The sequence below is a fragment of the Aquarana catesbeiana genome, linkage group LG11 (assembly GCF_042186555.1).
Source record: "Aquarana catesbeiana isolate 2022-GZ linkage group LG11, ASM4218655v1, whole genome shotgun sequence".
NCBI lineage: Eukaryota > Metazoa > Chordata > Amphibia > Anura > Ranidae > Aquarana > Aquarana catesbeiana.
This window is the reverse complement of record NC_133334.1, coordinates 82,040,470-82,059,003: the sequence shown is the minus strand read 5'-3', so window position 1 is coordinate 82,059,003 and position 18,534 is coordinate 82,040,470. Positions and strand designations below refer to the sequence as shown.

The 18,534-nt window shown below is 42.2% G+C and overlaps 1 protein-coding gene across 3 annotated transcripts in view; it reads left to right on the top strand.

The window, feature by feature from the left end:
- The window catches only part of LOC141112130 (bestrophin-4-like), a 55,399-nt gene that overhangs the window by 28,317 nt on the left and 8,548 nt on the right, over window positions 1-18,534 (top strand). For 2 of the 3 annotated variants that reach the window (XM_073604606.1, XM_073604607.1), the window contains exons 4-8: window positions 8,562-8,795; window positions 11,891-12,045; window positions 14,211-14,288; window positions 14,392-14,544; window positions 14,657-14,737. In XM_073604606.1, the coding sequence (XP_073460707.1) occupies window positions 8,562-8,795; window positions 11,891-12,045; window positions 14,211-14,288; window positions 14,392-14,544; window positions 14,657-14,737 (701 nt within the window). The remainder of the gene's footprint in view (window positions 1-8,561; window positions 8,796-11,890; window positions 12,046-14,210; window positions 14,289-14,391; window positions 14,545-14,656; window positions 14,738-18,534) is intronic. The other variant, XM_073604609.1, reaches the window with a different exon arrangement.

Sequence of the window (18,534 nt, the reverse complement as noted above, 5' to 3'; positions counted from 1 at the left end):
GGGGGGGCCACGATCGGATGGTCTCCCCCTCGCCTCCCGACGCTCCCAGTCAGATGCCGACCGCCGATGGCACCGGGGGGGGGTCCGATCGGACCCCCCGCCCGCGGGAGGCAGATCACGTATATATACCTGCCCGTGCCATTCTGCCGACGTATATCTACGTTAGGCGGTCGGCAAGTGGTTAAATACCACCAAAAGAAGGCTCTATTTGTGTGAAAAAAAAGGACAAAAATTTCATATGGGTAAAGTGTTGTATGACTGAGTAATTGTCATTCAAAGTGTGAGAGCACCGAAAGCTGAAAATTGGTCTGGTTAGGAAGGGGGTTTAAGTGCCCAGTGGTCAAGTGGTTAAAATCCATATCAGACCCTTCGGTATGGAATTTGGGGGAACCCCCACACAATTTTTTAAAATTTTGGTTTGGGGTTCCCCTTAATATTCATACCAGACCAAAAGGGCCTGGCGATGGACTCGGGGGATCCCATGACATTTTTTTCAGTGACTTCTTTTATCTGTATTGCCGGGACTGACAATTCATTATAGTCACGATTACTTTTAAATTACTTTTTTTCTTTTAGAAATGTCATTTTGCGCAGGGAAAACATGCGCCACTTTACAGGCATACTATAGACACCCCCCAGGTACGAAATTTAAAGGAATATTTCACTTTTATTGTTTCACTTTAAGCATTATTAAAATCATTGCTCCCGAAAAAAATGGCCGTTTTTAAAACTTTTTTTTGCATTAATACATGTGACCCAGGTCCCCAAACACTTTTTATGACAATAACTTGCATATTAACCCTTAAAATTAGCACTTTTGATTTTACACGTTTGTGTCCCATAGACTTTAACGGTGTTCACGTGTTCGAACAAATTTTTTGCCTGTTCGCTTGTTCTGCTGCGAACAGAACCGGGGGGTGTTCGGCTCATCCCTAGTGGACACAGCTCCACTGAAAGGCATATTTTTTTTAGCTGCCTACTCTGGGCTTTAAGAATGTAATAACATACACTATATTGTCAAAAGTATTGTGACGCCTGCCTTTACACGCACATGAACTTTAATGGCATGCCAGTCTTAGCCCGTAGGGTTCAATATTGAGTTGGCCCATCCTTTGCAGCTATAACAGCTTAAACTCTTCAGAGAAGGCTGTCCACAAGGTTTAGAAGTGTGTCTGTGGGAATGTTTGACCATTCTTTCAGAAGCGCATTTGTGAGGTCAGGCACTGATGTTGGATGAGAAGGCCTGGCTCGCAGTCTCCACTCTAATTCATCCCAAAGGTGTTCTATAGGGTTGAGGTCAGGACTCTGTGCAGGCCAGTAAAGTTTCTCTACCCCAAACTCGCTCATCCGTGTCTCTATGGTCCTTGCTTTGTGCACTGGTCCAAATCATTTGGTGGAGGGGGGATAATGGTGTGGGGTTGTTTTTCAGGGGTTTGGCTTGGCCCCTAAGTTCCAGCGAAGGGAATTCCTAAGGTGTCAGCATACCAAGACATTTTGGACAATTTCATGCTCCCAACTTTGTGGGAATAGCTTGGGGCTGGCCCCATCCTGTTCCAACATGACTGCGTACCAGTGCACAAAGCAATAGTTACATAGTTACATAGTAAGTGAGGTTGAAAAAAGACACAAGTCCATCAAGTCCAACCTATGTGTGTGATTATATGTCAGTATTACATTATATATCCCTGTATGTCATTCAGGTGCTTATCTAATAGTTTCTTGAAACTATCGATGCTCCCCGCTGAGACCACAGCCTGTGGAAGGGAATTCCACATGCTTGCCGCTCTTACAGTACAGAACCCTCTACGTAGTTTAAGGGTAAACCTCTTTTCTTCTAATTTTAATGAGTGGCCAGGAGTCTTGTTAAACTCTCTTCTGCGAAAAAGTTTGATTCCTATTGTGGGGTCACCAGTACGGTATTTGTATATTCAAATCATATCCCCTCTCAAGCGTCTCTTCTCCAGAGAGAATAAGTTCAGTGCTCGCAACCTTTCCTTATAACTAATATCTTCCAGACTCTTTATTAGCTTTGTTGCCCTTCTTTGTACTCACTCCAATTCCAGTACATCCTTCCTGAGTACTGGTGCCCAGAACTGGACTCCAGGTGCGGCTGGACCAGAGTCTTGTAGAGTGGGAGAATTATCGTTTTATCTCTGGAGTTGATTCCCTTTTTAATGCATGCCAATATTCTGTTTGCTTTGTTAGCAGCAGCTTGGCATTGCATGCCATTGCTGAGCCTATCATCTACTAGGACCCCCAGGTCCTTTTCCATCCTAGATTCCCCCAGAGGTTCTCCCCCCAGTGTATAGATTGCATTCATATTTTTGCCACCCAAATGCATTATTTTACATTTTTCTATATTGAACCTCATTTGCCATGTAGTTGCCCATCCCATTAATTTGTTCAGATCTTTTTGCAAGGTTTTCACATCCTGCGGAGAAGTTATTGCCCTGCTTAACTTAGTATTGTCTGCAAATACAGAGATTGAACTGTTTATCCCATCCTCCAGGTAGTTTATGAACAAATTAAACAGGATTGGCCCCAGCACAGAACCATGGGGGATCCCACTACCCACCCCTGACCATTCCGAGTACTCCCCATTTATCACCACCCTCTGAACTCGTCCTTGTAGCCAGTTTTCAATCCATGTACTCACCCTATGGTCCATGCCAACGGACCTTATTTTGTACAGTAAACGTTTATGGGGAACTGTGTCAAATGCTTTTGCAAAATCCAGATACACCACGTCTACAGGCCTACTTTATCTAGCTGGCAACTCACCTCCTCATAGAAGGTTAGTAGATTGGTTTGGCAAGAACGATTCTTCATGAATCCATTCTGATTACTGCTAATGATACTGTTCTCATTACTAAAATCTTGTATATGGTCCCTTATCATCCCCTCCAAGAGTTTACATACTATTGATGTTAGGCTAACTGGTCTGTAATTCCCAGGAATGTATTTTGGGCCCTTTTTAAATATCGGTGCAACATTAGCTTTTCTCCAATCAGCTGGTACCATTCCAGTCAGTAGACTGTCTGTAAAAATTAGGAACAACGGTCCCTCGGGTACATGCCATCTGGTCCTGGTGATTTATTAATGTTAAGTTTCCCAAGTCTAATTTTAATTCTGTCCTCTGTTAACCATGGAGGTGCTTCCTGTGATGTGTCATGAGGATAAGCACTACAGTTTTGGTTACTGAAGCCCCCCGATTCCCTCGTGAAGGCTGAGGAGAAGAATAAATTCAATACCTTCGCCATCTCCCCATCCTTTGTAACCAGATGTCCTTCCTCATTCTTTAAGGGGCCAATATGGTCTTTCCTACCTTTTTTACTGTTTACATACCTAAAGAATTTCTAGGGATTTTTTTTGCTCTCCTCCAATTATCCCCCCTCCACCAAATGATTTGGATGAGTGCACAAAGCAAAGTCCATAAAGACATGGATGAGCGAGTTTGGGGTGGAGGAATTTGACTGGCCTGCACAGTCGGGACCTCAACCAGATAGAACACCTTTGGGATGAATTAGAGTGGAGACTGTGAGCCAGGCCTTCTCGTTCAACATCAGTGCCTGACCTCACAAATGTGCTTCTAAACTACTAAACCTTGTGGACAGCCTTACCAGAAGACTTGAAGCTGCAAAGGGTGGGCCAACTCAATATTGAACCCTACGGACTAAGACTGGGATGCCATTAAAGTCCATGTGCGTGTAAAGGCAGGCGTCACAATACTTTTGACAATATAGTGTATATGCAGACATTACTTCTAGAGAAATTCACATATCAAAATGACATAAATCTAGAGATAAAGAATGCTAAAGTTGTACATAAATCTAAAAGTCAGTCATGGTTCCTGTCCTTCCCAAGTCTGCCCACAGAGATCAGTATTTATGAATGTGTCTCCTACTGGTAGTAGTGTACTATCTTTGTGACTAAGTACAGGTGCTCTCTAGGTGCTTGTAGATACATGAGGGCAAGCATGCTCACAACATATGAGGCGAATTTACATCTGGATCTACTGATCATTTTGAAACCTAGTTTTCAGTAAAGGAAACCTCTATCTAAACTTGACCTGTGTTTTGCTCATGAAGAGAAAAGCAACCAGTTTAAATAAATGCTCCTTGCCCCAGCAGCACATACTTACCTTCACCTCCCACTCAGTTCAGCCATTGGGACCTAGGGAAGAAGCCCTATGTAAGCCCTGTGAGGTGTCTTACCAACCCCATGTTACAGTGCTGAGCCAATAACAAAGTGTTGTCAAATGTGAGGAAGAAGGATTAGTCACATGCTCCTCCATGTAATTCTGTTAGCTGGTAGCAGCTGTATGGAGTGATGGGAAAAAAAGTAAATGTGAGTAAATGCTCCTAGGGAAGTGGGTGGGGGAGGGGGCAAATCAGATGCCTTGTCCTCTTAAGCTAGCATAAAGATACAAGCTGAATGAAAAGAATCTAACAGGTTCCTCCATCCAAGCTATACAGCTCGAATGGACAAATCTACAGTGCAGGCTATTCTGCTCTGACAGCAGCGCCAGCAGCTGTCTGAATACCTGATAAGAGGCTACAACTGCTTGGATTCAGCCACTGTTGGGCCAGCAGTTTACTGTTTGGCTCCTTAAATTATTCTTGTTCAATAGTTTTTATTGAGTTTCAAAAAATGTACAGAGTAATGGTAGAGAACAAAGTAGTATGAAATACTGACTGTATTGATGGTGGTATCAAGAGAGTTTGGCTCAGTGCCAATCTCGACCTTATGTAACTTAAATGCCTGTAATGTTTCGGATTTAGGAGATAAAAGAAAAAAAAAGGAGATAGCTTGAGAATATAGAAGGAACAGATGGAACAAAAGAGAGAGAGACAGGAGAGAGTTAAGGCTCAGATGGGTATGGGGGCGAGGGGTTTGGGGTTCAGGGAACAGTTGACTGGGGGGGTCCGCAGGTTGTCCACAGGTTGTAAATTGGTAGTAGTACAAGATGTATTTATATAATTCTAATAGTCTGCAGTTAAGGTCTCTTGGGAGAAATGTTGTGATCTAAGGGTTCCAGACTCACCAGAATTTAGGAATTGTATTCTGCAATCTGGCCATCAGTTTTTAATGACCAATATCCATTGTACTCTGGTCTTAACCCACGAAATAGGAATAAGTGGTGACAACCAAGCTTTTGCTAGGACTTGTTTAGCGGCCGTGAGGATGTGGGTCATGAGAAGAAATTGGGACTTAAAGAGTCCCCTGGGTTTGCGATTCAGAAGGGCCTCAGGTGGGTCCGGGATGGGGTTTAGATGGAAAAGAGCGCAAAGAATTTGGTGCACTTGCTGTCAAAAACTTTAGGCTATTGGACAGTTCCATGTTTAGGGCAGCCGTGGAAACAGTATGCAAAGGAATTGGCAGAGGTATGTGCCAGTCTACTGGGAACTATGTACCATCTAAGCAGTACTATGAAATTAGTTTCCACTGCCACTGCATTTCTGGAACATGATTTCATGGTTGCCCATATTTGGTCCCAATGAGATTGATCCAGGGGCTGTTGCAGATCCTGTTCCCATTTAGAGACATAACTTAATGGACAGGGTGTTCTTTGGTGGTTAGAAGATTCTAAAGTAGGGAGATCAAGCCCACAGAGTGAGGGTCATTTTTACATTTTGATTCAAATGGCATTAAAGTCAGAAGTCTACTGACAAAATGTACAGTGGAGAGGATGTAGTGTTCAACTTGTAGATACCCGAATAGTTCAGATTGTGGGAGATGTGTGGATTGTAGGTCTGCAAAGGGTTTAAAACCGCTGTGAGCCAATAGAGTGTGGAAACGGGTCACATTTGAGGCAATCCAATGGCGAAAGATTCTGGGGGACTCAAAGCTAGGGGGGAAAGAGGGATTATGGATAACTGATAGAAGCGGAAGGTGAGGGAATTGAAATCTGCCAGAATATTTCTGACTTTTCCAAAGTCATAGTGAATGTTGCTTGATTGGCTTCGATATATATTCTTCCTCTCTTGAGGGAGAAGCCATTAAAGGTTATGAATAGATAAAGGGGCAAAATCGTAGACCTCTATATCTGCTCACAAAGGGGTTCCTGGCTGATATATTATTTGATTAATTTATCTAACTGGGCTGCATGGTAGTATCTTGAAAAGCAAGGAATTTCTAGACCTCCTTGTGATCTGGTCTAATACATAACCTGTGCGGAAGTACAAGGTTTCCTGTTGCCCCAAATGAAGCACATCACACATGTTTGAATCTGGCGCAGCACTTGGTTCAGAATTGAAATAGCTAATCCCCTAAAGAGGTAGAGCAATTTAGGTAGGTATGTCATTTTTATTGTGGCAATGTGGCCTAACCAGGAGAGTAGATGAATGGGCAAGGGGTCTAGTAAGGTGTGTAGCTTTTGGATGATGGGCGGGTAGTTAGCCTCATATAGAGAAAAGTAATCTCGTGTCAGGAAGACCCCCAGGTATGGTAGTTTGTATGGTTCCCATTGGTATTGGAAGGTTTGTTGAAGATTCTGGAGCAAGGGAAGAGGCAGGGATATATTCAGGGCTTTGGATTTCTCTGGATTGACCTGCAAGCCAGAGATCTTGCCAAATTGTGTTAAGAGGACAAGTAAATTAGGTAATGAGATATTCGGGTTTGTTACAGTCAGAATGACGTTGTCTGCAAACAGGTTCATAATGGCGAGCTGCAATGTGTAGACCTAAAATATCCGGGGATTCCTAAATGGCTTGTGCAAGGGGTTCTAAAACTAAGGCAAATAGGAGGGGGGACAGCAGGCATCCCTGCCATGTGCCTTGTGAGATGGGAAAGGTAGGGGATTTGAAGTCAGCGTATTTTACATAGGCCTTTGGGAAATCATATGGACTGAGTACCCACTTGAGAAAATGTGGGCCAAAGAATAAAAAGGGCCAAGAGACCGTATCAAAGACTTTTTTAATGTCAAGAGATAGGAGCATAAGGGAGTCTGTTGGTGGTTGGAGGCCTCAACAAGGATAGCAAGTTTTTGAATGTTATCACTGGCCTGCCTGGTGGGCATGAATCTGACTTGATTGCAATGGATGAGAACTCCAATGCCTCGGTTAAGTCTAGTGACTGGGATTTTAGCTAAAAGCTTGATGTTTACATTCAATAAGTTTATTGGGTGTTGTCAGTATTGTGTTTGGGAATCATCAAAATAGAGTTCTGGAGAGATTCCAGACAAGAAGACCCTCATTTTGGGAGATTGTTAAAAGTGTTGCATTGCAAAGGGGCAATAATGTTTGGGAAGCATTTGTAGTAGGAGGCTGTAAAGCCACCTGGTCCAGGTCTTTTGCATAGCTTCAGAGTTTAAACAGCTGCAAGGATTTCCAGCACCAAGATAGGATCATCGATGTTTTGGCTCCAAGAATTTGATAAGCGAGGTAGAGAGATTTTAGAGAAAAAGGTGTCTGCCGCTGCCTCTGAGAAGACATCCCTGGAGCTATAAAGCTCAGCTAAATGTTGCTTGAAGAGCTGAACTATTTTGGGAGGGCTGATAGTGAGCACAAACCTACCGGTGTAGACGATAGGGCGTACAAGACATATCAACATGGCGCAGTCCGCTGCTTAGATTTTTCTAATATTGAGAAAAATCTAAGCAAAAAATAATATATGAATATTGGGCAGGAGAGTACCAACAGAGCTACCCACAAAGCAAATTTTGCCTGGTTCATCGTGAACTAGCTGAAATTTGCTCAGTGTATGGCCAGCTTACCCTCTTTTTTTACCCATGTACTGCATAGTGTATGTGCAACAGCAGGGCTCATATGCCACAAATATGTGTCCATGGCAGCTGAGCTTTCTCTGCTGAAAACGCACTCACTGCACGCTCCCAGCGCATTGACTGAGCTGTCAAAAACATGTCCAGGTCTATGATTTTAATCGGGAGCCAGTTAGATGGGGGACAGCCAGTCACAGTGATCATATGATTAGGAAGTTTGTCCTTACCTCCAGCGTAAAGACCCAGTTAAAGAGGGGAACAGGTTAAGTGATTTCAAACCTTATAACATCAATACCGTTGTCACTTTTTTTAAACCTCTTGATGATCCACACACAGTAGTTAACTGAAAGTGTGTGGCAGCTGCAGGCTCAGTGACGTACTGTTACGTCACTAAGCACATGCGCACTAGCGCACCCCCCTGGGCATGCAGCGCCAAAAACTTGTGACCGATGTGTGTGTGATCGCAAGTATAGGTTGTGTAAAAAAAAAAATTTTATTTGCGTACAGTGTTGCATGACTGCACAATTGCCAGTTAAAGTAGCACAGTGCTAAATAGCAGAAAATTCCCTCGGTCATGAAGCACAGGGTAAAACCTTCCAGTTTTCAAGTGGTTAAATATTAGCCCATATTAGCTTTGTCATATAAATAACATTGGCATTAATGTTCATTTTTCCTGACCAAATTTCTCACTGTGAATGTTGCAGTTAGTGGTGGACTCAGGGATCCTGCCTTTCTATTGAACATCCTCCAAACACATTTCGCCTGTATTGTTTTTACAGTTCATTATCTGTATCCTTTGGTTTAGGAAAACAGCAATTTCCATTTGCTTTCTTCCTATTAGGTTTTTATGTCACCCTGGTGGTTTCCCGATGGTGGGCCCAGTATGAGAGTGTGCCATGGTTAGACCGTATCATGTGTTTGGTGTCCAGTAATGTACATGGGACAGATGAGCGAGGGAGGATGCTGCGACGGACACTTATGCGTTACGCCAGCCTCTCGGGTGTTCTGATACTGCGTTCCATTAGTACTGCTGCTTACAAGAGATTCCCTACCCTTCAGCATGTTGTCAATGCTGGTAAGTATCAATGGACTATTTACCAGCTTATAAGCAAAACTATAATGTCAAAGTAAGCTTACATACAATGGAAATGGGGAATGGCCTAGTATGCCAGAGCCTATAATAGCAGATTGATATTTGTTTTATTTAATCATTACTTATGTTTCTCATAGATATAGGAAGGTGATCAGAAATACAGGTGCTTACATTAAACTGCCTAAAGCAGGCATGTTGGACTAGTGTTTTATCATACCTCCCAACTTTTTGAGATGGGAATAAGAGACAATTATCAGCACAAGTACGCAGGCATAGAAAACACCCCCTGCCATGCCCCCTTAAAGGAGAATTGTACAAAAAAAACAAGATTGGTTACACCCACAAGTGCTTTTTTACCACTAATATTCCTTTATATTGGCTTTTGGAATTCATAAATGCAGCAATTTAGAAATCAGATGAAAGGTTTAGTGCTTCAAAACACGTTTTGATAGATATTTGCATTTTATAAACATCTATATAGATCAGACCAAAATGAGGGACAAATGAAGAGGAATGAGGGACAGAGGGACATTGCTCCAAATCATGGACAGTCCCTCGAAATCAGGAACAGTTGGGAGATTTGGTTTTATGGGCCCCATACAGCCTTCTCTCCTCTTCTCTGTGGATTCACTGATTGTGGGTTCAATGCTCTGTAGACTACTGTGAAAAAAAAATGCACATTTTTCTTAACCTGCAAAATATGTGCATTTATTGTTTTTTAACAAAGGTGAAATTAGCCTTTAAAAACTTTGAAAAAGGATGTGACATCTGTGAGATTTTTTATTGTTTTCCACTACGTTATTGGAGAGATTTTTCTTCACTTCTTATCCCACATTCACACAAGGAATCAAATAAATGGATGTTGTTGCGTCTATCCCTTTTAACTTGTGTATATCTCATTAACAAACTATATATTATACCAGTGGCGGTCGCTCCATAAGGGGCGCCGCCCCCCTAATCTCCATTTGCCCGGCCCCTAATCTCCATGCAGGGCGCCGGACGCATGGATTTCAATAGGGTTTTATTTTTTTGAAGCATGTGATTAGAGCCGGAGGCTCTAATTGGCTTTAAAAAGGGTGGACCCACTTGTGTGACAATAGCGACTTAATATTCGCTATTGTCTTTCTGCTTCTCCTCCTGGCCAATCAGGAAGCGGGTCCCGATTGGCCGAGAGGAGAGGCGACCTTATTGGCCGGTAGGAGAAGCAGTGGGGAAGCCGCCCATGAAGCCGCCGTGGAGTAGAAGCAGGGGGAAGCTGCCCATGAAGCCGCCCGTGAAGCCGCCCATGCTGCCGTGGAGTAGAAGCAGGGAGGATGCTGCCCGTGAAGCCACCCATGCTGCCCGTGAAGCGGTCATGGAGTAGAAGCAGGGAGGAAGCTGCCCGCGACCTGGATGGGGTAAGTAGTGCTGGACGATCGAGTGACGGCACGGGGGGAGGGGGGATGGCGGTGGCTGTGGGGGGGGGCAGCTGGGAAGTGTGTTTGCTGCCCCCCAAAAGAATGGAGCACCAGCCGCCACTGTATTATACTTAGAAATTTGACAAGAATCTTCTAAAAATCACTATATATCACCAATATATAAGTATATATATATATATATATATATATATACTTCGTCTAGTGAAACAATAGTGAAAACATAAGTGAATCAAATGTGCGGTGAACATAAAAATTAACAACTTAAAAATTGTCCTTTCAAAAAAACATGTAAAACAGTTCATTAGTGAATCCACAAAGAACGAATCCACAATAAAGTACACGTACTTCAGCTACTCCCACCACCTTTCAACTTATGCGCTTAGCTCCCCTTTTGACCTCTCTGATTAGGTCAAGTCACGCTTTCACCTGTGTTGGGGCATATACTATTAGGTTCCTCTGTGCTTTTCCTCCTCCTTCTGTGAGCCACTTGGTGTCCTGACACTCTTTCTGTGATTGGGTGTCTGGCTATATAAAACCGCTGTTTTGTCCATGTGATGGCTCATGTAAAAAAGGGGGTTCTCATTATGCAGTAATTTAAAATCCCATTTATTTAAAAAACATAGTAACTTACATTCAAGTTAGAAGCTTCCAGCTCTTAAAAACTGACAGCGCGGCTCCGAGGCTCTGACACGGTATTCAATAGTGTCACCCGGCTCCACCCCGTTGCGTGTTGCCACGGTCACGTGACTTCCTCAGAGGTATCCATGACCGTGACAACACGTGTAGGGTGGAGCCAGGTGCTGGGATTTAAAATTGCTGCACAATGAGGACCCCTTTTTTTACACGAGCCATCACACGGACAAAACCACGGTTTTAAAAGGCCATACACACGATAATGGAAAGAGTGTTAGGACACCAAGTGGCTCACAGGAGGAGGAGAAGCACAGAGGAACCTAATAGTATATGGCCCTGCACAGGGGAAAGCATGACTTGAACTAGTAAGAGAGGTCAAAAGGAGAGGTGAGCGCATAAGTTGAAAGGACTGTGTGAACTGTTTTACATGTTTTTTTTTTAAAGGACAATTTTTAAGTTGTTCATTTTTATGTTCACTGCAGATTTGATTCACTTATGTTTTCACTATTGTTTCACTGGATGGAGTATACTGTATATATACCTATATATTATGGGTTTTTTTTGTGATTTTTAGAAGATTCTTGTCAAATTTATAAGTATAATATATACTGTAGTTTGTTAATGAGATATACACAAGTTTAAAGGGAAAGGTGCAACAACATCCATTTATTTGTTCACTTATTTTCACATTGTGGGAACGCAATTAGGTTGTATGTAGCCACCCACCACGGATTTTTGACCATTTTAGGCAGTGCAGGATAATACATCCGTTCCTTTTAGACACGCAAGGAAGTGAGAAATAATCTCCTCAAAGCGGGGGGCATGATAGAAACCTGACAGGGGTTTTAACCTTTCCATACTCTTTGGCTAAAGTTCTGCTTTAAATTTATATTCATAAGCAACTTATAAATCAACTGAATGGTAATATCTTCTGTTTGTGGATGACAGGTAGACTATAATATTTGTAAAGGTCTCTTCTTTATTACCAGCAGTTTGAAGCATGTTTCTCATGTTTGCTGACCATAGGTTTCATGACACCATGTGAACGTGTGAAATTTGAAGACATTTCTTCTCCCCATAATAAGTTCTGGATTCCATGTGTTTGGTTTGCCAATCTGGCAGTGACAGCGAGGACAGAAGGACGAATCAAGGATGGTTTTGTGTTGCACCTTATCCTGAATGTGAGATGGTGAATCATGTGTGCCTTTACAGACTATGTTACCTATGTGTGCAATGAGAGGTCAGATATGAAGGGCTTTCATTATACTTTAAATAGATACAAAATATTTGGACAGGTCCTTTAATTGAGACAAATGAGGCTGGGGCAGCTTTACAAACTATAGTCAGAGATGGCTCTATTCTATATGTATGCTGTCTTTTGTTGTGTGTTTTTTTTTTTTTTTTTATATAGAGCTATTTGAAGTAAACTTTTCACAAACCTGAGCAAATCAGACATTCCATAACCTTTACTGAGAACTAAATGCCAAAATGAAAAATAGATACAGAGATTTTGTCAGCTAAAATGATATGCAAATCCTGACTTTACCATAAATGCTAATTTTGGCCTCACCCTCTCCTACCTCTTAACCCTTTCTGTTGGCCTATCAATGTGATGGACATCCTCTGTGACCAATAGGGAGAAATCTCCATCTCTAGCCACTCCCTCGCTGACCTGTGCCCTGTGCACAAAACAGGCACACCTGTCAAAGCGAAAGGTAGACCTGTCTTTGATGTGTAGGCTTTCACTGACAGCCTAACTATTAAAGGTCCCTACCAATGAAAGGTGGGTGGGGTGTTTAATTATTACTGCCACTGACTATCAATGAAAGGGGTAGTAGGGGATTAAAGGATAAGTTCACCTATGTTCACTTTTTTTTCTTCTAAATTCCAGCCCCCTATGCACCAATATGGCATTCATGTCCTTTTTTTTGCAAAAATATTAACGCTTTCCATTAAATCTACAGTCACTTACTTCACTGTCCTCATCCATGTTTCCAAACGTATCCATTCCTTCTTCCTTACTTCCTGGTCAGACTTTAGGTCATGACACAGGAAGGAGTTGACCAGCTGACCACATTAGCATACACCCTGCATCATCTACCCTCCTACCTACCCACCCTTTCCCAGCTGCACCTTTTTTTAAATGAAATGCAATCAATCAGTTATCACCCTTTTCACTAAATACACAATATATAATCAGATTGCATAGTGTATGGCTATCTTTATACAAGTACATAGAAGGGAGTGGACAGAAACACTCAGCTGTCAAGCCCCGTTCACAACTCTGCATAGCGGGAACTTGCATTCCCACATGAGTTTTTTTTAGCGAGCGGGAGGTGTTTTGGAGCATTTTCACTCATCACACATAGAGCAGCCCATCCACCTGAATGAGTTGCCCTACACACAACAAACGCTCCAAAGAAGCTTCAGAACTTTTTTTAGAGCAGAGCTTGGTGCGTTTTTTACTGCAGTTTTTGGTGCAGCACATTTCTGAAATGCAAGGAAATGCACAGATGTGAATGCAGCCTCATTGTTCTTGTGTTATTGACCAATTTCACTTTCAGGCCCCATTCACATATAGTATAGTGGGAGAGCATGTTTTTTGTCTCGTTTTTTCCTTTAACATACATAGGGCAGCCCATTGATTTCAATTGGCTGCACTATATGTGGCTTATGGGACATTTTGGCGGTTTTTGGGTTGGGTTTTGGGTTGTGTGTTTTTTTGGGGGAAAACCTGAGCTCCCACTATGCTAGATGTGATTGGGTCCTGAAAGTGAAATTGGTGCGTTTACACAAAAACAATGAGCAATCGGCAATCCCAGAGGTAAGTAGAGCAGGTATTGGGGGGTGTAACGGATGTCCGCTGTTAGTTCACCTTTACATTTTCTCTGTAAAGGTGAACCAAAGCTTTAAGGGTACAACAAGAAAATTCAAGGGGATGTGGCCAAAAAAGTTGGCTGATCAATAAATTGGGCGTCACTTCACAGCATATGGCTTGGTATTTATCACCTTTCTCTGTTTGCTGTGCTATTTTTTATATTTTTTTAGACAAAATAGGGCCTGAGGGTACAATGAAGAGATTGTGGGAGTAAAATAAGCCCAATTGCTGGTATCAATACCTAGATGGTTGCATTCATTTTCTTTTCCTTTTTTTTATTTGTTTTTTTTTTTTTTTTTGTCTTTTTCGCCTTTATTTTATGTTTATCTATTCTAAAGCATCACTAAAGAACATCTTTTAAAAGTGTCCTGAATTTGCAAGAACACACTCCTTTTCATTTACATATAGTGAAGTAACATGACTACTTACAGTAACTAATTACACATTGTTTTTTCTTGACTGGCTCAGGAACTGAATTCACTGCGCTCACAGTGTGGAAGGTTGTTTGCCTACGACTGGATCAGCATTCCATTGGTGTATACTCAGGTGCGTTCTTTTACCCTCCCTTCAAATATTTTGTGTTTTATACTACAAGTGTGCTAATTATTGTATTGCTAATTCTCCGTACATTTACATTTGCTCTTCGAAGGTGGTCACAGTGGCTGTATACAGCTTTTTCTTGGCTTGCCTAATTGGTCGTCAGTTCCTAGACCCTACAAAGGGCTACCCCGGCCATGAACTAGACCTGTATGTCCCTGTATTTACCCTGCTACAATTCTTTTTCTATGCTGGTTGGTTGAAGGTAAGGTCAACTTTTTTACACCACATACTCAGTCCTTTTTTCATGCAAGTAGATAGGAACTGTACATTTGTTAATAAACAAGGAAATGAGAAGTTCCTCTTTCTTTGTACAGGTGGCTGAACAGCTAATCAACCCATTCGGGCAAGATGATGATGACTTTGAGACAAACTGGTTAATTGATAGAAACTTTCAGGTAATGATTGGCCTTTATTGGTGAGATCTCTGCACTTGAGTTCCTAGGGCTGTGCACCTACTGTGGCCATTATGAGGGTCTCCCACTTGTTGGATTTTTTTGTTTATCCTGTTTTATGATAGTGCAACAGGAGGTGCAGGAAGGAACTCACAATATTCACAATTCCCAGTGGACAGCAACAAAGGCAAGAATTATGTCAGGGAGACCTCAACTTCTGAGTCTCCAAGACATAAAAAAGCCTGAGGCTAAGCCCCCTTTCACACGAGGCGGACTCCGTTTCTACGGAGCCCGCCTCGGTACGCCGGCTCAGCGGGAGATCAGTCCGTTGATCTCCGCTGAGCCGGCGGATGACAGGTCCCTCTCTGCTCACTGAGCGGAGAGGGGCTTGTCAGACGCCGCTGCCGCCTATGGAGGGATCGGACGAAAACAGACAGCATGTCCGTTTTCGTCAGATCTCACCCGATCCGATCCGCCAGCGATGGACCTGGACGTAGGGCCATCCGTCTGCTTTTAGCGGATTGGACGGGGTCGGATGTCAGCGGACATGTTTCCGCTGAAATCCGACGCTCCATAGGCTAACATGGATCGCCCGTTCAGGTCCGCCGTCAAAACTGACAGGCGGACCTGAACGGTCCGATCGTGTGAAAGGGGCCTTACTCTATCCACCAGGCCCCACCTATTACTAAAGTATTACTTTTTGGGTTACTAAACCTTTAACTCTTAACACGCCGCAAGGTGGCACCCCCCATGCTTGACATGTTTGGTATCTATTTACTCAATGCAACCTCATCCTTTATAATTTACCGATACATTAGGCAATATATTATGTTTGTGAGCACTAAAATTTATTTTAGTGTATTTTTTTAACTGAAAATTTGAGTTTTGATGAGAACAGCTGTGCTAACATCATGTAATGGATCTACGGTCAATTTACTCTCCAGGATCTCTGCTTTCAGAATAATATATTATATAATATATTTTGTTTTATTTAGAGTGGAGAAAGGCTTACTGTAGAACACCTGGTCAGGTTTTATTGCTCTCTGTGTCCTCATTTGGAAGATCCCCCCCCCCCCCTCTCTTCTGTTCTGGTCACCAAAAGTGAAAGAAAATCCAGAATTTTGAGAGATCACCAAAACAGAAATAGGGGGTCACTACCTCTGGTGGCCATTGCCAAATCCCTTCAAAATAAGGGGTTTCCCTTATTTTGAAAGGATTTGGCAATGGGGCAGGACCTAAAGGGGAATCTCCCCAATTGGACACAGGTGGCAAAAAACATGACAGTGGTTAAAACCCGTCCTGTATTCTATCTAAAAAAAAATTTTTACATTTTTTGCTTTAGTTATACTTTAAGGGTTTATTGAACATGAGCACCAAATCATAATAAAAAAATATTTTTTTAATAAGGAACCACATTTTTCTGAATAGAAATAACATGCCTTTCTTGATAAATATATGAACATGTCAAGCTAATATCTTTTTAACCTAACAACATTTGTAAAAGCTTTCAAACGAGCAACATATTTGAAGGGTATGCAAGGATAAAATACTAAAAAAAGTGCTGTGCTCCTTTAATTAAGCTTCAGACCAGTAATCTGTTTATATATTGTACATTCTATGCATGCATACAATGTCCCCAGCATCACTCATACTATAAAAAGCAAGAGCAGCTAAGGTGAATATAGATAATAGCCTAGCCAGTAATTAAAAGTATACTCGATCACATAACACTAATTTTAGTGCTGACTGCATACTGTGTCTTATATATTTTATAGTTTACTGGTGAATCAAAAGCTCAACCACCATCACACTGTGGCTCCTAACTGCAGTTTTTGGATGCAGCTGTCTCCTCCAAGTGCCCTGCAAGTGCTGGTTCTGTTTTGCTGAAATTTGTGGCACACTTCACACAGAGCATTGCAGTAAAGGTTATCTATAACATTTGGACCATGGCTGCCTATTGTTTTTTTATAGTGAATCAACACTTTCCCATGCAGTGCAAAGCAACAGGTTAACTTTAATTGCCCCTATCCAGCATCATGTAAGAAGGACCCTGGCGTCCAGCCTGTTAAGCTGGTTTCTGGAACGGGGCTTCAACCCCTCTCTGATAGCTCTGTACACACTCAGGTTCGTAATACTTCTTCATCTCTAAGCCTGGTCGGGAATTACTAATTACATTTTACTCAGGAGGCCTCAACCCTCCAGTGGTTACAGTTCTAGTCCATAGGGGACACTGTCCAACACCTGAGGCCCATATGATTGGGTGCCCAGATGGCAGGCCTATGCGCCTGGGGAAACTTCCTGACTACCACCACTCACTCCCAACCCAAACTGTCAAGTTTTTAATTAAGATATTTCTTGACTTTATGTTTCTCTTACTGTACAATTACACAGTTTGCAAGGTAACTTAGGGTTCAAGTGTTATAGCCCAAAACCATGAAAAGACAATGTTCAAAAATATGGCAAAGTTCCAAAAACATACTGTAGGTGGCAATTTTTGACAACTGTTCCCAATGGTCAGGTGTCTTAGTAGGAGTGCTGTGGTGCTTACAATGATGTATCAAAAATATTGCTCCATAACTTACTCTCCCTTATTTTTTCTCTGGAGAGGAGGATAAACACCCAGTAAGGTGGGATCAACTAACAGGGTGTAACACTATTTAACAAGCATATAGAGTACTTACCTTCCTTTCATTCCCCTTCTGCTTTTCAGCTGTCAGAAGTGAGGAAAAGAAGCTTAAAGCTCTAGTTGTTTCTAGTTAGGGCATGCAAAGGACTGAGGACTGTCTCCCAGCCCCACGTGACAGTGTAGAGCCAATCATTAAGCACCACACTTTTAAATTAGAGGAGGGGAAGTAAGTCACATGCTTCTCTACGCCCAGAGGTAATGGGTATTTTTTTTTCTATCAGCAGCTCAACTGGGAAACAAAGAGTTAAAGAAAATGTGATTGTATGTGTGGGAGGGGACCCACTTACCTCTTTGTGGTGCATTAACATGTCTTATGTTGCACATTAAAGTGTGTTGCATTAAGGCAACCCATTGAAATGAATGGACTGCCAATAAACCCTAATGTGCCTAAAATCAGACATGACCCCTTTTTTTCTAATTTAATACACCGCAATGCACATGGTTTACTGTGGTGCATTATGGTGCCATTCAAAATGAATGCAGTAACGCATGTTGCATGCCCTAGAGCCTGCACCTTTACAAACAAGGTCAGCAATGAAATCTTCCACAAATTTACTGTCACAGATTTCCTTTAAAACTATTTTTGATGTACACTGGTCAATGGTCAAACTCCTACAACAATATGAGAATGTTGGATATTTTATAACAGAACCATGGGCATTAAATATAAAGTTTGCCCCTCCTGAGGCTGTAACAGCCTCCATTATTATGTGAGGCTTCCCACAAGATTTTGGAGTTTATTTATCCAAAAGAGCATTTGTGAGTTCAGGTACTGATATTAGAAAACCTTGATCAAGGACTAGGGGTTCTGGACCTCAGGAAATATTATAGGGTCACTTAGTTTACTCAGCTGACCCAACTATAATCTAGAATTTGTATACCAGACTGGATAACTCTGGAGGCCCAAATCTCATGATGTGGGTACCCCCAAGTATCAGAAGGAAATTCTTTGTTCTACTTTTTCCTGTTCTTTACATTCATTGGACTCTTCTCCCAAATTAGCCTTGCTCCAATACCCCAGTGGTGCCACTTTTTAATAATCCGGATTACCCACCTGGCCTGGTGGCTGAATAAAGGCCTTTATTGTATAGGCCACTTCCTTGAACACAGGGGT